Below are 19116 nucleotides of genomic sequence, written 5' to 3'. Positions count from 1 at the left end.
TATTTCCGGAATAAAAACACATTAGATTTCCAGTGATGTACTCTCTTTATGGCGTTTATTGATCAGAATTAGGACTATTTAGGCCACATTTGAAATCGGAAAGCAATGAATTTCATTCCTGTTTTTCATTTGATTGATGGAAATACCGGAATCCCAGTCTGTTTTCAGTGCACGAAACACAGAGATCAGCCAGCAGAGGGTGCTAAGATTGTAACCAAGGTTGTGATTCCTATTTTGGAAAACTACAGTACTTTCTTGTACACCTACACCCAAGATCATAAAAAGATTTGGGTAAAGGTGCTTTGGCCCATTCAACCTATTTTTCCAGACTATCCATCCCACCATCTTCCCGTTATAGATAGAAGTGTTTTTAAAGGAGTCCAGGATCCTGAAGCACAGCAGCCAATTATGCACAGCAGTATCCCACAAACAGTTGTGGGTGACCAAAATTATTATTATTTTATTTGAGGAAATATTATTGCCAGAAAGGGATCCACCAATCGAATAACAACCGCGTTCTTACTTACTGCTAGGTAAACAGAGGCACGTGGATTTAGTAAACTTGCCTAAGGTTTCGTCCCACCTGGGAATCAAACCCGGGTCCTCTCGATTGCGAGGTGAGCGTACTAACCACAACGCTACCGGACTCCAGACCCAAAGGAGTGAAGGAGTTAAGTTGGGTCACTTTGGAACTGAGCTGGTTCCTTTGTGTCTGACAGTTGAATAGTAGAATCAATTTGATCCTCTATGGCGTCTCAGTAGTTAGTTTTCTTTGAGGCTGGACTCCCAAGCTGGTTAACAGATAAAGCCAGCCTAACTCATCAGCAGGACCTGGAGGGGCAACTGAGTAACTGGGGGCAGGGATTCTTCCCAGCTGGCTCCTATTAATCCTTCAAACCAAAACTCATACACACAAGGTGGAACAGGCTGACTGAGCAGCAGGAAGTTTACCAGACAATGGTTGCAATGTAAGGTATAGATTTTCTGGTTAAACCCCAACAATATCTCATCCAGTGCACACTCTGGGGTCCCCAAGCCCCAGCCCTTGCCAACCTCTGCCTAAATGCTCTAGGATTAGATGATCAGGGTACATCCTCCACATACCATAGCATCCTTGTTACTAGATTCTACTCCCCTAAATTACTCACATCACATCTGTATCTGCCTTCCACTACATCTTTCTCTCTGTCTAAGTGCTGCCTTTAAACCTACCTCTTCAAACACACCTGTGACCACTTCCCCCTTGCTCCATGTCCAACCCCTTCCTTGTGAAGCACTCAAAGACTTTACCTGACATGAAGAGCACTGCATAAATACAAGTTGTTGTACTATTTTTTTAAACCAATTGTTAAAAGAAACATTTTGGAACAAAAGTGGTACGAAAGTCATCTTCTTTTTAAAAAAATGAAATGGAGGGAGAAAATACTTACCCAAATACCCAGCATTGAGTCCCAACCCGTTTGCACTGAGTGTCTGTGAGATATGCATAATACTGTCTGTGAACAAGACACAAGTAGAAATGAACAGTTCCTTCATATGTTACAAAAAGCATGATGTACAAGTCAAACCCTTCTTGTTTATATAGATTGGCAGATCGAGATTTCATTTTGTTTTAGTTTGAGTTTTAAAGGAAATGAGTTCGTGAACAGTTCAGGGCCAATATTTGCACTGAGATGTACAATTACCATGGAGTTACCGAGGCAATTGAACGGACATGAACTTCATCAACTAGCCTTTTGTTTTCAATGCAAATTAGTTGAAAATGTCTACAGCGGCAATTTCTAGTCTAATTATGTGAATAATTGAGTACCACCAGCTGGACCCAATGGCTCAGTGAGTTTATCCAGCAAATGGCTGAAAGAGCAAGGAAGTCCCAGAATAAAGAGAATGGAAGTCCAGGTTTGCTCAAACATTCATATATGGTACATGGAATTAGCTGAATTCAGATAAGACAATATGAAAGCTACAATTGGCTTCAGCAGCCAGTTTGGGGGAGGGGAAAACAGGAGAAATCAACAACTGGGTGTCCCACTCCACGTGGCTGGTAGGTGGGGGCATCAGGTGATGACAACATTTGATTCACTTTGAGGATTTCTTCTTTTACCCTCACCTAAAGTAGCTTTCAATGCCCATTACACTTCTACAGACATTAAAATAAATTGTCCAAATGACAATCATGCATTAGCAGGTTGATGTGCCACAGGTTTAAGAAACAAAAGTTGCTTTGCTTTACCGTACAGTTGGAGCTGTGATCACACCAATGAAGAGGATTCTACCATAACTCAGTGGGTGGCAGGCTTGGAACACAAATATGTGTTTCAAGAAAAAGGTATTAAGTTCCGTCAGCTAAATAAGAACATTGAAAAAATAGATACAAATAATTGTAAGATTAATATTCTCAAAACACTTCAAATTAACTTTTTTTTAAAACAGTAGTTTGCTATCTTATATATTAGTTTATACTAATAAAACGACAATGTCTGGCTGCGCTTCAAGAAGGATCTCAATAACCAATTGACGTAGAGATATGATTTATACGTCATCGTAAAGGTCTTGCAACTGGGAGAGACATGGGCATATTTGTTTTCAGGTATCTCATTTCATGAGTTATATTCAGTTTTGCGTTTCTCACTGCAGTTACACCTGGCAGCCGCGCTGGTTGACCGTGGCGCTGTGGCATCCTGCATCACAGTGCACACATGTAGCCAAGAAGCAGGAACAAAATAAAGAACACAGACAAAGCTAAGCAATGGAAACAACAAAATTACATTTCTAAAGCGCCAAGCCCACCCACTGAGTTCTCCCACAGAAGTCCTCCCACAGGAGTATAGATAAAGACAAAATCTCTCTCTATGTGTCAATCTACATTCCATATTGGATTCTTTGGTTGCAAGTGTTGCTGGTACAGCTAGTATGCCATATACACAGAAGTTCAAAAAAGAAGCATTTGGCACCTCTCCCCTAATAATTAAAAATAATATGCCTTCATTATGATTTAGCTTGACTGTGCTAACTCCAAATTCTTCCCTCCACAAGCTGCAATTTATACAGAACTCTGCAGCTCATGTCCACTCCTGAACTGAGCTCAGTGAGCCAATTACCCCCATCCTCGCATGGCTTCACTGGCTCTCCACCCATCCTCCTAGAGGATCAAGCTCAATTAAGAAATACTGTTGCTATAATAGAGAGTACTCTGGAAAGATGAGATTTCACCCACAAAATATACAGACAATTTACTTTACAGCATATTCTGTGAAGCACTTTAATACATCTTGAAGACATGATAAGGCACTAGATCAAATGCAAGGATTATTATTATAAAAATGAGCCAAAAGGCCTTCTTGATCTCTTCAAATCTTGTGCAATGTATTTTCCATTCTTTGTAACGTATAGCTGGTTCTCTAAAAAAAACTAAAAGTAATATTAGTTTTTCCACCCGCTTTCATTATTTCTCTGTGTTCCCAGCACACATTTTGGACGTGGGTCTTCTGATTGGCATCAGAGATGGGACTACATTATTGTAAAGCCACAAAGTTGCTGATTAAAGATTGCAAGCAGACGTGCTTGCCAGACAAGCACATATGTTCACTTTGAGGGTTAACCTCTTGGGTAAAAGACTGATAAAACTACATGAATCATGGAATTTAACATCATCCCTGGATTTAACCCCTCGCACCCAAAAAGCAGAACTTATGGGTACTTTGGGGACGGAGTGTTATTGAACAGTTCTGCTCAAGTGCAAAGTGTAGAGGAAAAGTATGTTGTTCAATGATTTACAGACTCATCACCTGGATCGAGTGACAAATCAAAGAGAGAAAAAAAATTCCAACTTTATAGGAGGTATCTGAATGTTTAGTTCCTCATCCCAAGCTTTTCAGGTCTCCCAAAAATAGCAGTCACTTCGCTGAAGTTAGTCAGTGGTTCCATAGAGAATAAAAGGATCAGCTTCCTTCCCACTCCTGAATGATGATTGGGCCGGGCCGTGTCTGAGCCAGGGAAAGTCAATCATCAGCCAAAAACTTAGACTTGGGTATCAGAAAGAGTGACTGCAATAGGAGTATGGCACTCTCACACATCATTATTATAACTACAAAAGGACTGGAAAGGGATACAAATTACAGCAGTTGGAAAGTTTTAAAAATTCAGACGATTGAACCACGAGGCCTACCCGTTAAATAGATCAATTTATTCTCATTAAAAATCAGATTGAAGGCAGACAAATTACAAAGGTTTTAAATGGAGGTGAAAGCGAAGTTCATTGTTTTGCATTATTTATAAGGTCAGAAAGCCACACACTGATTGACACTAAAGGTCGAGCTGTGAGCAGTAAACATATGGAATATAATTAACCCAACTACTGTGATCCCGACAGCTAAATCCCAGGTCCAGAAAACAGACTAATCATAAGAAACTGGATGGATTCTCTGCTTCTGTTCCACTGCACACTGTGGGTGGGGATTAAACAAGACTGAGAAATGCAGATAAGAATGTTTGTGGAACTCAAACGAGATTCAAGCTTTTTGACTCCGAACCTTCACGAGTCTGGAGAGTATTAGCTACATCTAACTTAACTGCATTTGAAATTTATTCCATGTGAAGCTTTGCAGAGCTCCACTGCCAAATACACTGAAATCATCCACTTTTACAGATGAAGGAGAGAAAGGAGATTTACATTTATTTTTAAATAATTGTCTTGGAATCAGTCAGTAAGCACCAGTAACTATGCTTTCTGTGCTAGCTGCATGAAAAGGTACATGAGCAGTGTCAGAGAGCAATCTCCATTAAATATTCTTCACCTCAACATCCAAGAACAGGGTGCTCTACACTGCAGTCCACTGCTCCCATATTGTGATGTGTTAATGTACAATAGAAGAACAAACTGTTAAGAGTAACTTTTTACCAGCGATCAGAATTTAAGCAATATTTATATTTCACATGTTATAGCATCATCTGGTCAAATCATCTCAAAAGCTTCACTTTAATGGTAATTTGAAGTGTTAAACAGATAAATACCAATCTAAGTCAAGAAAGACATAAATAATCAATTATTCTGTTCACTTGGTGAATTTGTAAAATGTATGAAAATCCTTGCATTTAATTGTAATCCTTGCATTTGTTACAGTGCCTTTCACTTTGTGAGGCCATCTCAAAGCGCCACAGGGGATTTATTGTGAAATGAAGAGATTATTTGTAGGTGAATGTGGCAGTCAATTTGTGCACAGCAATGTCCCACAATTAGTCATGAAGTGAATGACTAATTTTACTTAAAAGGATTATTGGCCTAGACATCGGGAGAAACTCCCTTCTCTTTGCCATAGGATCTTTCAACTTGGAACAGGCAGACAGAATCGTGGTTTAACATCTCACCTGAAGGAAGCCACCTCTGACGATACAGCACAACCCATGCACTGCACTCAATACATGGGACTTAAACCCACAACATTCTGACTCGAGACAAATGAGCTATCAACTGAGCCAAACTGACACATAAAATTGGCCAGGACAAACAAGAAATCAGTTTTGTAGGAAAAGATTAATTCAGAGGGGAGGGGGCGGTGGAAGGGAGAGGCCCTGATAGTAGCAATCATAACAACTTCCCACCAGATCACAGTAACCTCAATAGATCAACCTCCAACAATGTAGTGTTATTCATGAGTAGTGCAAATGTGATGGAATAAAAAAGCAAACTTTTTTTTAAAACAGCAAAGAATGATGTCCAAAAATAATAACCTTCACAGGTACTATTCAATCTAAGGCAATTATTTTGCTAAGTCTGAGAAATGAAACCTGCACTCATCAGAAGACTAATGAACAACAACTGCCTTGTCTCCTTTGGGAGTAAGTAAGCAAGAGTCTCTAAGGCTCAGTTGGTTACAAGCTGACATGCACAACAGAATACCAGAGTACCTTGGGATTTTCTCCTGATATGAAAGGTGCTATATAAATGTAAATTTGTATTGTATTGTTCTTGATAATCCAGTTCCTGAGCCAGGCAGTTCTGCAGTACTCCTGATGTTGATGATGACTCAGCCTGGCTTGTTAGCAAGGCTTGGAGGAGCAGACTGGGACAGGGACTGTTCCTACTCAGCTCCCACTAACTTTGTGAGCCAACGCTCTAATAGTGCTAGATGGACAAGCAGGAGGAAACTTGCCAGTGCTAACAAGACAAGCTGTGTAGTTTAGCTAGTTAAACACCAACAGTCATAAACCTATATCTAAACTCTCTGGGAATAAGTAAGCAGGGTACATTAATCTGGGGAGACAGAAATGTTCATACATAAGTGTCTTCCAATACAGTAGTTTGGCTTGGATATTCTTAAGCATGGCGATTGATTTCCAAATGTCAAACACCAGCTGATCACAATTTGGTCCTTTTGCAAACACCTATTGCTACTGACCCAAGTTGTCTTTGATGACAGCTGCACTGAAATGGAAAGAAGAATCCATGTAACAAACATTGCATATTTTCCAGGTCAACTCCTTACCTGCCATATAATCAAGAAGAGGTAAATCCCAGCCACTCTCTGAAAGGAAGATTTTGGGTCAAACCATCGGACATATGTCCAACTGGCTGGAGTAAACTGCAGCACTGCTCGCTTCAGCTTCCCACTTGTGGTGTGAATTGCCCTGACAAAGATAGACTTTTTATTAATAATATAATACCAATATAAAACAGATCTTCCCAAAAAAACCAAGGCTACGATCAACTGTAGATCATTCTTATTGAACATTGGTCATATATTAATTATAATATCTCATCACTTTAGCTGCACTTTACAGTGAAAATATTTACAACATCCAACATTGGTAGATGAGGAGACTTACTTGAAACTTCCCCAGTGATAAGTCCGCATTTCTAAGAAGTGACAGACCACCATTCCCAACCAAATGCCGCCCCCATTGCAGAGCAAGATATCCAGAATGATCTGGTCCCACCAGCATTCAGCAAAGTTTGGCAACAGATGCATGAAGAAGAGCTGAAAGGGAGACAGAGATACAAATAAATTAAGAGAATGCATGTATGTAAGAAGAACCAACTTCACTTTATAGAAATTCAATAACTTATGGCTTTAAGCAAATAGGTAATGTTAGATATCCAATTTTTATAGTTAGACTTCACCAGTCCTTTCTTCCCCCTTTCCCTCCAAAGTGTCTGAACTAGAAGCCCATCTGAGGATTGATAAAACAGCTTAGTTAAGACCATATTTGTAGATCAACCCATTCCCACAACTTTAAAAGAACATTTCAGCATTTTTTTCTGCATGAAATCACATATTCTTTTAATGTAGCATTAAACGGCTTTATTCCTAAACAAATGCTCAGTGTGAAACTCAAAGCTTTACACCAGAATACCATCAGGACAAAGCATTCAATCCAACACAACTTCCTGTCAGTTGTGGCATTCCCTAAAAACAATGTGCTACAATATACAAATATGGCATCACAGTGTGAATAAGCAGTGATGGAGCCAACAGAGTCAAATGCTTCACAGTCAAATCCTCTGAACAATAAACTGCTCAATACTGGCGGAGAAAAATAAGATTTGCATAGAGCAATTGTGGATGCAGTGTAATTACTATAGCACACACAACACAAAAGCATTACACCAGCCCTAATGTAACCTAGCTAGAACTAGCTCTAACTGAAGCCAAACTAACACAGGTTTTCAATGAAGTTGCAAGTCACATTTTGATGTTCGTCCAACCAGTACTGTTTGCAAAATCCAAAACGCATTCAGATCCCTTCTCAAATTTCTGCTAAACTGTCGACCCCATCTTCCTTAGTCAACTTTGTGCAAACAAGCCTTGTGCGTCTTCTACAATGTTGGCTTACCTCACTTGGTAGCACTCAGAAGTTTGTGAGTCTTCACTCCAAGTTGAAGATTTTGAGCTCACTGTCCAGAGGAAAAAAATCTCCATGGCCCGATAGAAAACTAACACTGTAGTTTTACAGCATAGTTTACAGCACAGGAGGCCATTCAGCCCATAGTGGCTGTGCTACCCTATCAGTCCTACTCCCCTGCTCTCTCCCCATTATGCAGCCCAATTCCACGTGTCTTGGTCAGTTTCAGAAATACTTACAGCTGCAATTAGGAAATGCTACCTGGCCTCAGTTGAAGTGTGTGCCACCAGCCAACCAATAATAATAATATTTCCTTTTGATATAATCCCTAATCATGACGTCAAAATGTCACAAAGCACTCCATTAGGATGTACTGTAAAGTGATGTGAAAGTCTTGGCACAAATTCTCATTTCCCCATTTTCCCCAGTCATTCTGATAAAATTGATATCCTTCAGATTATTGGCACAATAAACAGGAGTGATGGGCAAGAGTCATGATTTTTACCTGCTCTAAAACTCTCTTCTATAATCCCCCCCATCTCCATCCCTCCTTTCAAAACAAGTCTGACATCCTTGCTCTCTTTGACTGTGTCTTTGGCCACCTATTCCCTACCTCCCCATTTTCTTTCTAACTCACTCCCACTCAGTCTTTATAAAGCGCTTTGTTCTATGTTTTTATTTAGTCAGTCGGGTGTCTGACACATGAAATAATCTATCACCACGCTTAAGAGTAATCAAACCAGACATTGTTCCACTTACATGTGAAAATTTGCACACCCTCTCCTCTGGAGGGATGCCTTGCTTGACCAATTCTGGAGAATGTTAGCTACAGGTTGGCAAGAGCAAAGGCTTGAGTCCGCCCAGAGTCTATGTTGGTGTCCTGCTGGAGTCCAACCAGCTAAAACCACATAACTGACCATTGAGAGCACTGTCTGGCAAGCTTACTACTATTTGTCCAACAATAACCATCCAATCCATTAAAGCTTTGCAGGGATAACAGATGCCAAATGGGAGGAATCCATGCTCTTAGTCTGCCCCTCCTCCTGTTGCAACGAGCACACTGGCTGTTCTGTCATCAACAATGCTCTGGAGCACTGAGGACCCCCCGGTTAAGGAATTAGATTACAGAGAACACCCGAGAACTGTCTGAGTAGATTCTGACATTCCTTTGACAAGCACGTCATCTTGGAGCCAGAACAACTCACTTCATACCAACAGTTCACTTCATGTTAGAACCATAGAATTTGGCAATCTGGGCCATCGTATCTGTGCTGGCTCTTTAAAGAGCGATCCTTTCAGTTCCATTTACTTACGCTTTCCCTATAATCTCTGTCGTTTACTTCATTTTAGGTTTTTATTTAGCTCCCTATCTAGTCTGTGGGTCGATGCTGTGTGCAGATACAAAAACACTTATTGGTAATTACTGACAAGTTGCAGAAAAGGAGCAAGGGTTTTACTAGATTTCACTCAGAGCCCCAATGATTCGGTCAAACCTGATACAAGCAGTTCAGGCAAATGGTTGCCAGACAATTACCAGAAAGCCAACCTACCGTTGCCAATTAAACACAAACCACATGAGAGCAACAAGAAATAGTCCAAATAAATGTTAAATAGATTTACATAAGTAACTAGATATTTTATGTGTTAAAAGTTATTGCATTAGACTGCAAGATAATCATAATAGCAAATGAATCCACAAAACGCTAGGATACAACAAAATCTAAGCCACGAAAGCCAAAAGCTGAGTTATCAGCATTTGCAATATTCAGAACTAGGCGTGATGCTCTCTGCGATGGAGTCTGACTAAGAAAGATAGTGTCAACCAGGCTACCAGCAAATCTATTAAATATCAGAACTGCTGTAAATAAAAGTCAGTGCCTTCAGGAGAGAAGAAATAAACATAGCCAGTGAATGCAAACCAGAGAATTACATTATGACAGTTTCCTCCCCAGCCCAGCCTGTTCTCCTTAAATCCAGAGTACTAAATATGTGGTTAGCCTCCCAGCTGTTGGGAACAAGCTGAGAGGTGTTTAAGGACAGATACAGATAGATGTGATTCTGTGTTGTGCAAATACAATGGTTTCCGAGCTGCTGAGATCATGGAAATGTTGCACCAACAAGTCAATAATGTATAATGAAAACCTAGACAACACTACCAACAATTTGCAACTATACACCACTTTCCTTAAGCAAGGTGATGGGTTTTCGCATGCATCAGTCACCCGGCTGACCAAAAAAAACCACACCACTTTTCAAATAGGGAAGATGTCTCAAAGTTGGAGTTGGAGCCTGAGTTAGGACAGAGACGGCCGAAGGCACAGTCAAAGAATTAGGGCTTTAGTTGTGTTCTGAAAGTGGAAATGGAAGGGGAAGGGTTGTTGAAAGAGAGTTTCAGAGGGAGGGCTGTAGACACATACTCAAAAGCCTATCTTTATTTACCTTTAGGGCAAGCAGAGAACACCTTTCATCTGAAGGTTAAGTGAATTGGGCAGAGTCCATGACGTAACAGCTTACCTGGACATAGTCTGTGGAAGAAATGGGCTTTATGGGTTGAGTGACTTATGACATTACATTATTTCTTATATTAAGGGCAAGGCTTTTTATTTTTAAAAAAGGCAGCAAAGAAACTATAAATCATGGAAGGTTGGAACGCTAATCTCTTATTTTCTTTCACTCCACTCTTCACTTTTTATTGCAACGTCTTATTGTTCTCTGTCCTTAGATTAGTTTCTCTCAGTTTTGCTAGTTTCCATTTCCCAGTTTTACGATTTATAGATTCCGTCTCTCCCCACTTCCTCTTTCTCTCATCATTTAGTACCACAAACTCATTCCATTTTCTGTTCCATTGTTCACTTTTTCACGGCCTTCCTTTTCAACACAAGAACACAGAACTGAAAAACACTTGTTCACAAATCATTCCAACCAACCAGCAAGCTCCCAAATATATTTTAATGCAGCAACCACAAATCTTCACTTACCAGCCCCAACAATTTACTAGCTAACACTCCCTTCTGTGTGACTATGCAGTAAAGAAAAATAAATGTAACAGAGAATTCATAATTACTGCATCAAAACAAAAGCAATAAAGAAAATGAGAAGAAACAGAAATCAATGTCATATTATCAGGAACCCAAGAGGAGCGGACAGCTTGAATTTGCAATACAATAATTGCACTTACTGCAAGTGAACAATTTTCACCAATAATTAGCATGATGAAAGGTCGTTGGCCTGAAACGTTAACTCATTTTCCTCTCTCCATGGATGCTGCCTGACCTGCTGTGTGTTCCCAGCGACTTCTGTGTTTATACTAGATTTCCAACATCTGCAGTACTTTGCCTTTTGTTCACAAGTAATTAATTCTGTTATAGCTCTGTAGGATAGCTCTTACTTATATGGGAATGCCATACCTCTGTTAGCTCCCAAGTGATGCTGATAGTCCAACAGAGCCCATAGCTGCGAATCAGCAATGCTTTCATAGCCCAGCCCCAGAAGTGGCCAAAGGCAAAGACATCAAAATGGCTGACAATCCTCTCCCAAGTGATGACGTGGCAGTTCACTGCATATTCCTATTCAAAATTAAACATTTTCATTAATATTTTCTTAAAATGACGCCAACGTATCGATAAAGCGGAGCCAACACTAGATTTGTTTCAGCATTCCTGACGCGTGCAAAAATAATTGTAAAAGATGAAACGTAACATCTTTACACAAAGCAGATTCTTTGATAGCATCGAATACAAGAGGTTCATAAGATATCAGTCTGTACAAAGGAGGTCTTCCATTAGCTTAGTACAATCCAGATACAGATTCCATAGGTAAAGCCAGTTGATTTCAGCAATCAGCATCTCAAAGCTGACAAGTTTGCATTTACTTTTCCATTCATCATCATCAAGATAGAATTATAGAGAATCGCTTGCATTTTCCTATGAAAGAAGCTATTTTACGCAAGCTTAAAAAAGGAGACTCTGTCTTTGGCGCACAGTCATGACGAGTTTACAAAGATGGGCATTTATTTTTCTAAAATCGCCACTTGAACTTAACTCTCTTGTCGAGGAGACAGAAATAATCCATTTTCCATCACCAGGAAAACCATAAAATATTCTATCTCAGTTTTAAAACAAAGTTGACATTTTCTGTTGGGAAACTGTTAATACAAAATATTAGATTCCACCTTTTAAAGGGATCTGATAAGCAAAGGTAATTTCCGTCCTGTTAATACAGTGCAAAGCATATAATATTTTTACAAGGTACATAGGAAGTAAAAATACAAGATTTTCCATTTAAACAAGGCCAACATTGCAGATCCACACATCAATTTTGTGTTTCCTCCACAGCAAAATGATACCTTTTGAAACTCCGTAAGCCCAGCTATAAGACTCCTTTGTGTGAAGTTATTAAAGATTAACCACACAATTACAGTTCTACTACTGGGAAAATAGACCTTACAGAAATTATTAACCAATGCCTAACCCCCCACTCCATTCCATGAACAGGTTATTACCACAAAACGTAAGTTGAAGTGAAAACAATTACCAACTGGATTCCGCAAGCAAGTATTTCAGTCTGTATGATGCTACAACTCGCTCTCACTTTGCATAAGGGAAGGAGGAGATAAACATTTTACTATGAACAGTGGCATCAAAAAACATGCAACTAATACACGTTTCAGTGAAGTACTAACGGTAAAATGTGAGGTGGTTGTGAAAAGAATCAAATTATAGAATTATCTGCTGCAGTTCTCTTATAGTAGTTAGCACTTTCACATGTCTCGATGATGTGATAAGGCCCTATATCACATGCAAGGATTACTAATATTTCCCTTCACTAAACACAAAACTGATAAAGGTCATTCAACCTGCTATATTTATCATATTTAGTGAGGTCGAGAAGCCTCTTAGCCCACTTCAGGACATGGGATATAAGACACTTAATTTGCACTTTGCACCATTTGAAAGAAAAAATCTTCACGTCTATTCAAAGCTAGCAGTCACTGTAAATCACTGGTTTTCACAGCCTATTCGAAAAGGGAAGGCAATTTCACTCAGCCAACAATCCCCCAGATAACAAAAAAATATCTTTCACTTCATGGTGGTTTGTGGGACAATGCTGCCTGTAATTTGGCTGCTGTGGTTGCCTACAAAACAGTCACTACACTCTGCAATTAATCCTGTGAGTGCTTTGAGACAATTCAACGACATGATAAGGTGGTATATCAATGCAAGCATCATTATTTTTATTAGTACTGTAAAAATGCAGTATAAATGGACCAACATGGGAGCTACAGCTTTGGACTAAGCAGACCATTAAAGTTTAACTTTGATTTCAGATCAATATCTCATTGCCACAAAAGTGTTTTTGAATCATTTTAGTCATTTTTTTAAGCTCACTGCATTTCATCATATTTACTTTATAGCCCAACACTTTGAATCAGAATTGTCCCATTGGTTGATATTATGTGCCAGGAAATGTCTGCACAGAATGCATGCTTTGGAAGAAAATGGAATACTCAAAAGACAAAACTTTTATGTCACTAGTTCTTGAATTTACTGAAGATAATCTTTTTTGATATTTGGCAGAATTTCATTGTGCAATTGTCAAAGGTTGGCATAACTTTTTCAAAAAAAAAAGAGGGCTGGATGAAGAATGCCTTCAATCCACTTGATCTCATTCTTCCAGAATGGTAACTTGACCATTTTGTGACTTTTCATTTTGGGGGGTAGGGGAAGGAGAAGAAGGGGCGGGAAAGAAAATATGTGAGATCTCTTTGGGGCTGAAGATATATATGCCTGTCAGCGGAATACCAGAAATCAAGCTGATTTCTCTACAACAGGGGAGTAGGTCAATCCTCCTAAAGAAATCCACTACACTGCGTGCAAGCTGAAGTCTTAACTGCTAATGGTGGCCTTCACTGCACAACCAGCAGTTGGTAAACTCCAACTATCGTAGTTGGTAAACGCCAATACACACTCTGTGGGACTCGTAAACTTTTGATTCTTCCCAACCTGCACATACTCTCCAGGATTAGGCAAGCAGGGTGTGTCACTCCAGGCAGAGAGTGCACATTCCATCCCAGACAAGAGGAAGCTGTACACTTGTTGAACTCATAATAATTTGATTTGGAGACCTACACACAATGATGGGTTTCCATGTCAAACATACAGCTAACCCCAAAACCTACTGTCTTCCTATTACACCAGCAGTTTATTTAATAAGACCAGTTTCTGCCTAGTAACCAGTTCAAGTTGTTCATTAACCACTGTATAAAATACTTGCTGCTGTCTGTTCAAAACTTGCCCTTCATAGCCATGGCCTTGTGTCCTTGTCCTGCTGCCTTGGTGCACCTGAAAGTACTTCTCCAGGTTCACTCTCATTTAACATCTTATTATTAGCTCAATAAAACCTTCTCTGAGATGCATCCCAAATTCCCCCACCCCGGAGAAGAAAAACAAATCCTTAAACTAAGATTAAACATTTGCTTAAATCTGTCACTTACTAATGTACCAGTGTACCAACCCTATATAATAATAATTCTGGCATTTTATATAGTGCCTTATCCGGTCGTCGAGACGTCTCAAAGAGCTTCACTGAATACATTGTAAAGTTGAATTGATTGTAAAGTGTATTGACTTGCATATTTTGTGGGTGAAATGCAGCAGCCAATCCCACAAACAGTCATGGATTAAGCCATCACATTTTTATTATTATTTTTGAAGGAATTATTACCCCCGTAAAAGCGATCCGCCAATCGACTAACAACCTGGTTCCTACTTACAGCTAGGTAAACAGAGGCACGTGGAGTAAGAAAACTTGCCTGCAACTAGGGCGACAGGGTGAAATGTTGGGCAAGTTTCCAACAAGAAAGTGAGTCAACGTTTCGGGTCCACGACTCTTCTGTTTTGACGAAGGGTCGTGGACCTGAATCACTGACACACTTTCCTTTCTCTATCGATGCTGCCTGACTTGCTGAAAGTTCCCAGCGACTTCTGTTTTTGTTTCAGATTTCTAGCATCTGCAGTAATTCGTGTTTTGTCCTACAAGTAGGTCAGCCATTAAAGAAGAACAAGCATAAAATCGTACTTCCCCCTCTATTCTTCTCCCAAACGAAACTTGGTTTCTTCCTCAAATCACATAGTTGAGGTTGGAGAAATTTAACCAATAATATTCCTTGTATTTGAAATAGCACCTCATCGCATTAATGAGATTTCTCAAAGTGCTTCATAAGAGTTACTGTAAAGTGTAGTAACTGTGTGTATTTGTAGTCAAACACGGCAATGTCCCACAAACTGCCATGAAATGAATGACCAATTTTATCTGGAGGATTGACACTGGGGGTGAGGGTGAAGAAACTATAACAGGGTTATAGAAAAAACCGAGCAGCTTCTTCTAACAGATTGGGAGGCGTTCTTTTCATTTACACATCAGTACTACTGAAAATTCGTTGGCACTTAAGACATTTTCACTCTAATCCTTAACTACAAAATGGAATACTGAAAGGAAATGGGCACTTTTTCAAAGAAGTGAACAGTTACTTGGTGTTGTGCAATGAAAGGATGAATACACTTACAACAACAACAAAATTACATTTGTAAAGCACCCTTTACAAGTCGGGAGGACGTCCCAAGGCACTGGACAGACAAAGTCACAGACCCAAGCTGGGGGCAGGGATCGGGGATGGTGGAGGGCAGTGGGGGAAGCAAGGAGATCGAAAGCACGGTCGAAGAGGTGGGCCTTGAGATGGGTCTGGAAGGTGGCGAGGGAGGGCGAGGCAGAGGGACTGCGGGATGGAGTTCCAGAGAGTGGGGACAGAGCGGCAGAAGGCCCACCCGCCAATAGTGGGACGAGCAAGACGGGGGACGTGAAGCAGGCCGGAGCCCGCTGAGCGGAGGGAGTGAGCAGGATGGTAGGAGGTTAGAAGGTCGCAGAGGTAGGGGGGAGCAAGACGGTGGAGGGTTTTGAAGGTGAGGACCAGGATCTTGAACTGTATCCTCTGTGTGATGGGAAGCCAGTGGAGTTGGGCGAGGATGGGGGTGACAGAGCCCGGTCGGGAGAGGACACGGGCTGCAGAGTTCCGGATGATCTGCAGCCTGTGGAGGGAGGAGTTGGGGAGGCTGATAAGCAAAAAGTTTGCATAGTTGAGCCTCGATGTAATGAAAGCATGTATGAGGGTTTCGGTGGCCTGCGGGGTGAGACAGTGGCGGGGCTGGGCGACATTGCGGAGGTGGGGGAAGGCAGAGCAGGTCATGGCACATTTTAATTTCCAGGCGATAAACTAAAATGGTAGCTATTATCTATCATAATCCAGGTATTTTATACCGTTTATATAATCCTTGACAAGTCATTTTGTGAGAAGAATTGAATCTACTAAAATCACTAAAAATATTTTTTTTATTTAAAGCAAATTCTTGGCACAATAATAACCATTAGAGAATTGAACCTTGTGAAACAAGTGGATATAAAGAGAAATTAAATTACAAGTTTGGTCACCGGGTTTTCAGTATTCTTGTAATGTTTGGCCACCATTATAAATAAGCCAAAATATCTCAATACATAAATCTTATCTAAATAAGCCTAGATATGAAACACTTGTATTTTCTGCAGATATATAAAAAAAATGGTTCTCCTCTTAATTTACAAGATGTAGTCCATCTTTTTCACACCCTTGAATAACATCACAATACAGAGTGTATGCAGTTCTACATACCATCACATCAGATTCCCGTGTGGCATATCGCAGATTAGGGTCCAGCCAATACATGACAGATTTCACTTGTTCTAAATTCAAGAACAGCAGGAACACCAGAAAAAGGAAATAAAGCACACTGAGGCCTGTAGAGAGAAACACACACATAATAAAACAGGTTCCACTATGCAAGATTCAGGCTGGGTTGGAAAGAGCCAATGCTTTGAATACTCTTAAGCTTAATGAAGAATTTCCACATTTTTCAGAAATCTGATTGACACAAAACAAATGGGAGATTTTTGTTCTTTTCATTTCTCAAAAAAAGTAAAATCCAGCAAACCAAAGAAATTTGACATTCAGCTCTCAGTCGCACTACCGGTAGACATCCAATCCACCAAACAGCAATATGGTTTTTAACCCAATTCGGGGATTGATATCGTCAGAAAAATTGCAGTGTAAATGGCAAGGAACAAGCACCTGAAATGTAAAGTGCATTTCCACTAGGGAACCCACCTACGTCATGATGACCCACGAGAATTCAGCTCCGATCAGATCTAGGTTTGTGCGAGTCGGCATGACAAACATCTGAAATTCTCTGAGACCTACGCTTAACATCCTGGGGTTCCCTTTCCACTATGCCATAGCATTTACCCATCAAATACTTTTTATGTAAAAAAACTTGCAATACAAAAAGCTCATTGCAAATGTAACGTTTCCAATAAGGAAGATTACTGACAAGCCAAGTGTGCCGTCCAGATAAATTGTTTATTAATTTCATGGCTGTTTGTGGGACCTTGTAGTGCACAAATTAGCTGCTACATTGACCTACAAATACACAAGTAATTTCCTGTGAAGCACTTTGATACAGTGACCTTCTAGATGCTGTATCAAATGCAAGGATTCTTATTATTATAAACAAACATTCAAGAAATGTGAATCAATCAGGCAAGCGTCAACACTGGGCTCTCTAACTTTCACTTATTTATAAATAAGTACTTAAGTATTTATAAAGTATCTCATCAAATTTAAAATAATCCCATTAATTTTCATTACTAATTCCAAATGATATTAGAGCACATTAAACTCATCAACTTTAAGCCATATATTCCATACTGAACAGCTTAATTCAAGCGTTCTCTATTATATATTAATCCACATAATGAATCCGCAAGCATAAAATGGGTGTCAGCTTGTCTTAGTTGGTAGAACTCTTGCCTCTGAGACATTATTCAAAAATAGATGGGAGTTTCTACTTGTGTCCTGGCCAAGAATCCTCCAGATAAAATTTGTCATTCACTTCATGGCTGTTTGTAGGACACTGACAGTGTGCAAATTGGTTGTGGCATTCGCCTACAGAATACACAATCACTACAATGTACAAAAACTTGAGAAGCCCATTCTGAATGTTAAACACGATATGAAATGTCAAGAATTTTATTATTTTTTTAAAAAATCTTTGTGTTTGGAGTTTTTTTTGGGTTGTGAATATAGTCAAGTGTCCAGATATATGGTAAACCCATGTCTATGCTTAAGAGTATCCAAACTAGACCAGTCAAACTAGACAAAAACAAAAAAACTTGCTATAATTGTAGGTAACATATCATTTTAATTGTCAGAAAAGGAGGTCTGTTTACTACAAGTGACCTTCTCATAACTGTCTGCCTGGCTCAATTTGTAGCACTTCCCCGAGTCAGGATAGGCTGACCAATTTGGGCCTATATTCTCTGGAATATAGAAGAATTAGAGGGGATCTTATAGAAACCTATAAGATCATCAAAGGGCATGATAGAGTAGGTAGTGGGAGATTGTTTCCCCTGGTTGGAGAAACTAAAACCAGGGGTCACAACCTTAAAATCAGAGACCGGCCCTTTCGCACTGAGTTGAAGAATTTCTTCTCTCAAAGGGTGATGAATGTATGGAACTCACGACCCCAAAGGCTGTTGACGCTCAGTCCTTGAACATACTCAAGACTGAGATAGATAGATTTCTTATTGCAAAGGGGATTATGGGCTATGGGGATAAGGCAGGGTCAGGTTATTAGCTGGAGTTAGATTAGAAGATCAGCCATGATTGAATGGCGGGACAGGCTCGAAGGGCCAAATGGCCTACTCCTGCTCCTACATGTTATGTTATAGGGAGCAAATCTTTTCCAATTTATTTTCAGGCCATAGAGGTGCATTTATATTAAAATGCATTCACCATGACACATGTTACACACACACACAGCTTGTTACCTTCCCAAACAATACATTTGCCTATTATTCAATAAAAATATTGCTTTTCCAAAAAAAATTGTGTTATTCCCACAAAAGAAAACAGGAATGTTACCTTGAAATACTTGTGAATATAGTCAAGAAGTGCAAGACTGGATCTTTAAATCTGAATGATAATTTTAGTAAAAAACAATAAACGTTTTAAGATTTGATCTTACCAAAAACCATCCTCCATATTGCTGGATGTGGGCGTGTGAATGGGCCTGAAGAATTAAGGGGAAAATTAACAAAGAATGCATTTTAAATCATTAATAATTGTTTCAGACGATGAAAATAATCTACGGTTGTGATGCAACTGTAAATATTCATTAGGAACGGTTG

The 19116-nt window shown here is 39.7% G+C and overlaps 1 protein-coding gene across 2 annotated transcripts in view; it reads right to left on the bottom strand.

Annotated features, from left to right (window-relative positions):
- Positions 1-19116, bottom strand: part of ptdss1b (phosphatidylserine synthase 1b) — a 35356-nt gene that overhangs the window by 15245 nt on the left and 995 nt on the right. For both annotated transcript variants that reach the window (XM_007887899.2, XM_042346533.1), the window contains exons 3-9: positions 18954-18998; positions 16544-16668; positions 11250-11408; positions 6826-6977; positions 6486-6627; positions 2234-2346; positions 1431-1496 (exon numbers count right to left, since the gene is read on the bottom strand). In XM_007887899.2, the coding sequence (XP_007886090.1) occupies positions 1431-1496; positions 2234-2346; positions 6486-6627; positions 6826-6977; positions 11250-11408; positions 16544-16668; positions 18954-18998 (802 nt within the window). The remainder of the gene's footprint in view (positions 1-1430; positions 1497-2233; positions 2347-6485; positions 6628-6825; positions 6978-11249; positions 11409-16543; positions 16669-18953; positions 18999-19116) is intronic.

Source organism: Callorhinchus milii, unplaced genomic scaffold, assembly GCF_018977255.1.
Source record: "Callorhinchus milii isolate IMCB2004 unplaced genomic scaffold, IMCB_Cmil_1.0 Scaffold2, whole genome shotgun sequence".
Lineage (NCBI taxonomy): Eukaryota > Metazoa > Chordata > Chondrichthyes > Chimaeriformes > Callorhinchidae > Callorhinchus > Callorhinchus milii.
This window is presented reverse-complemented; position numbering and strand designations above follow the sequence as displayed.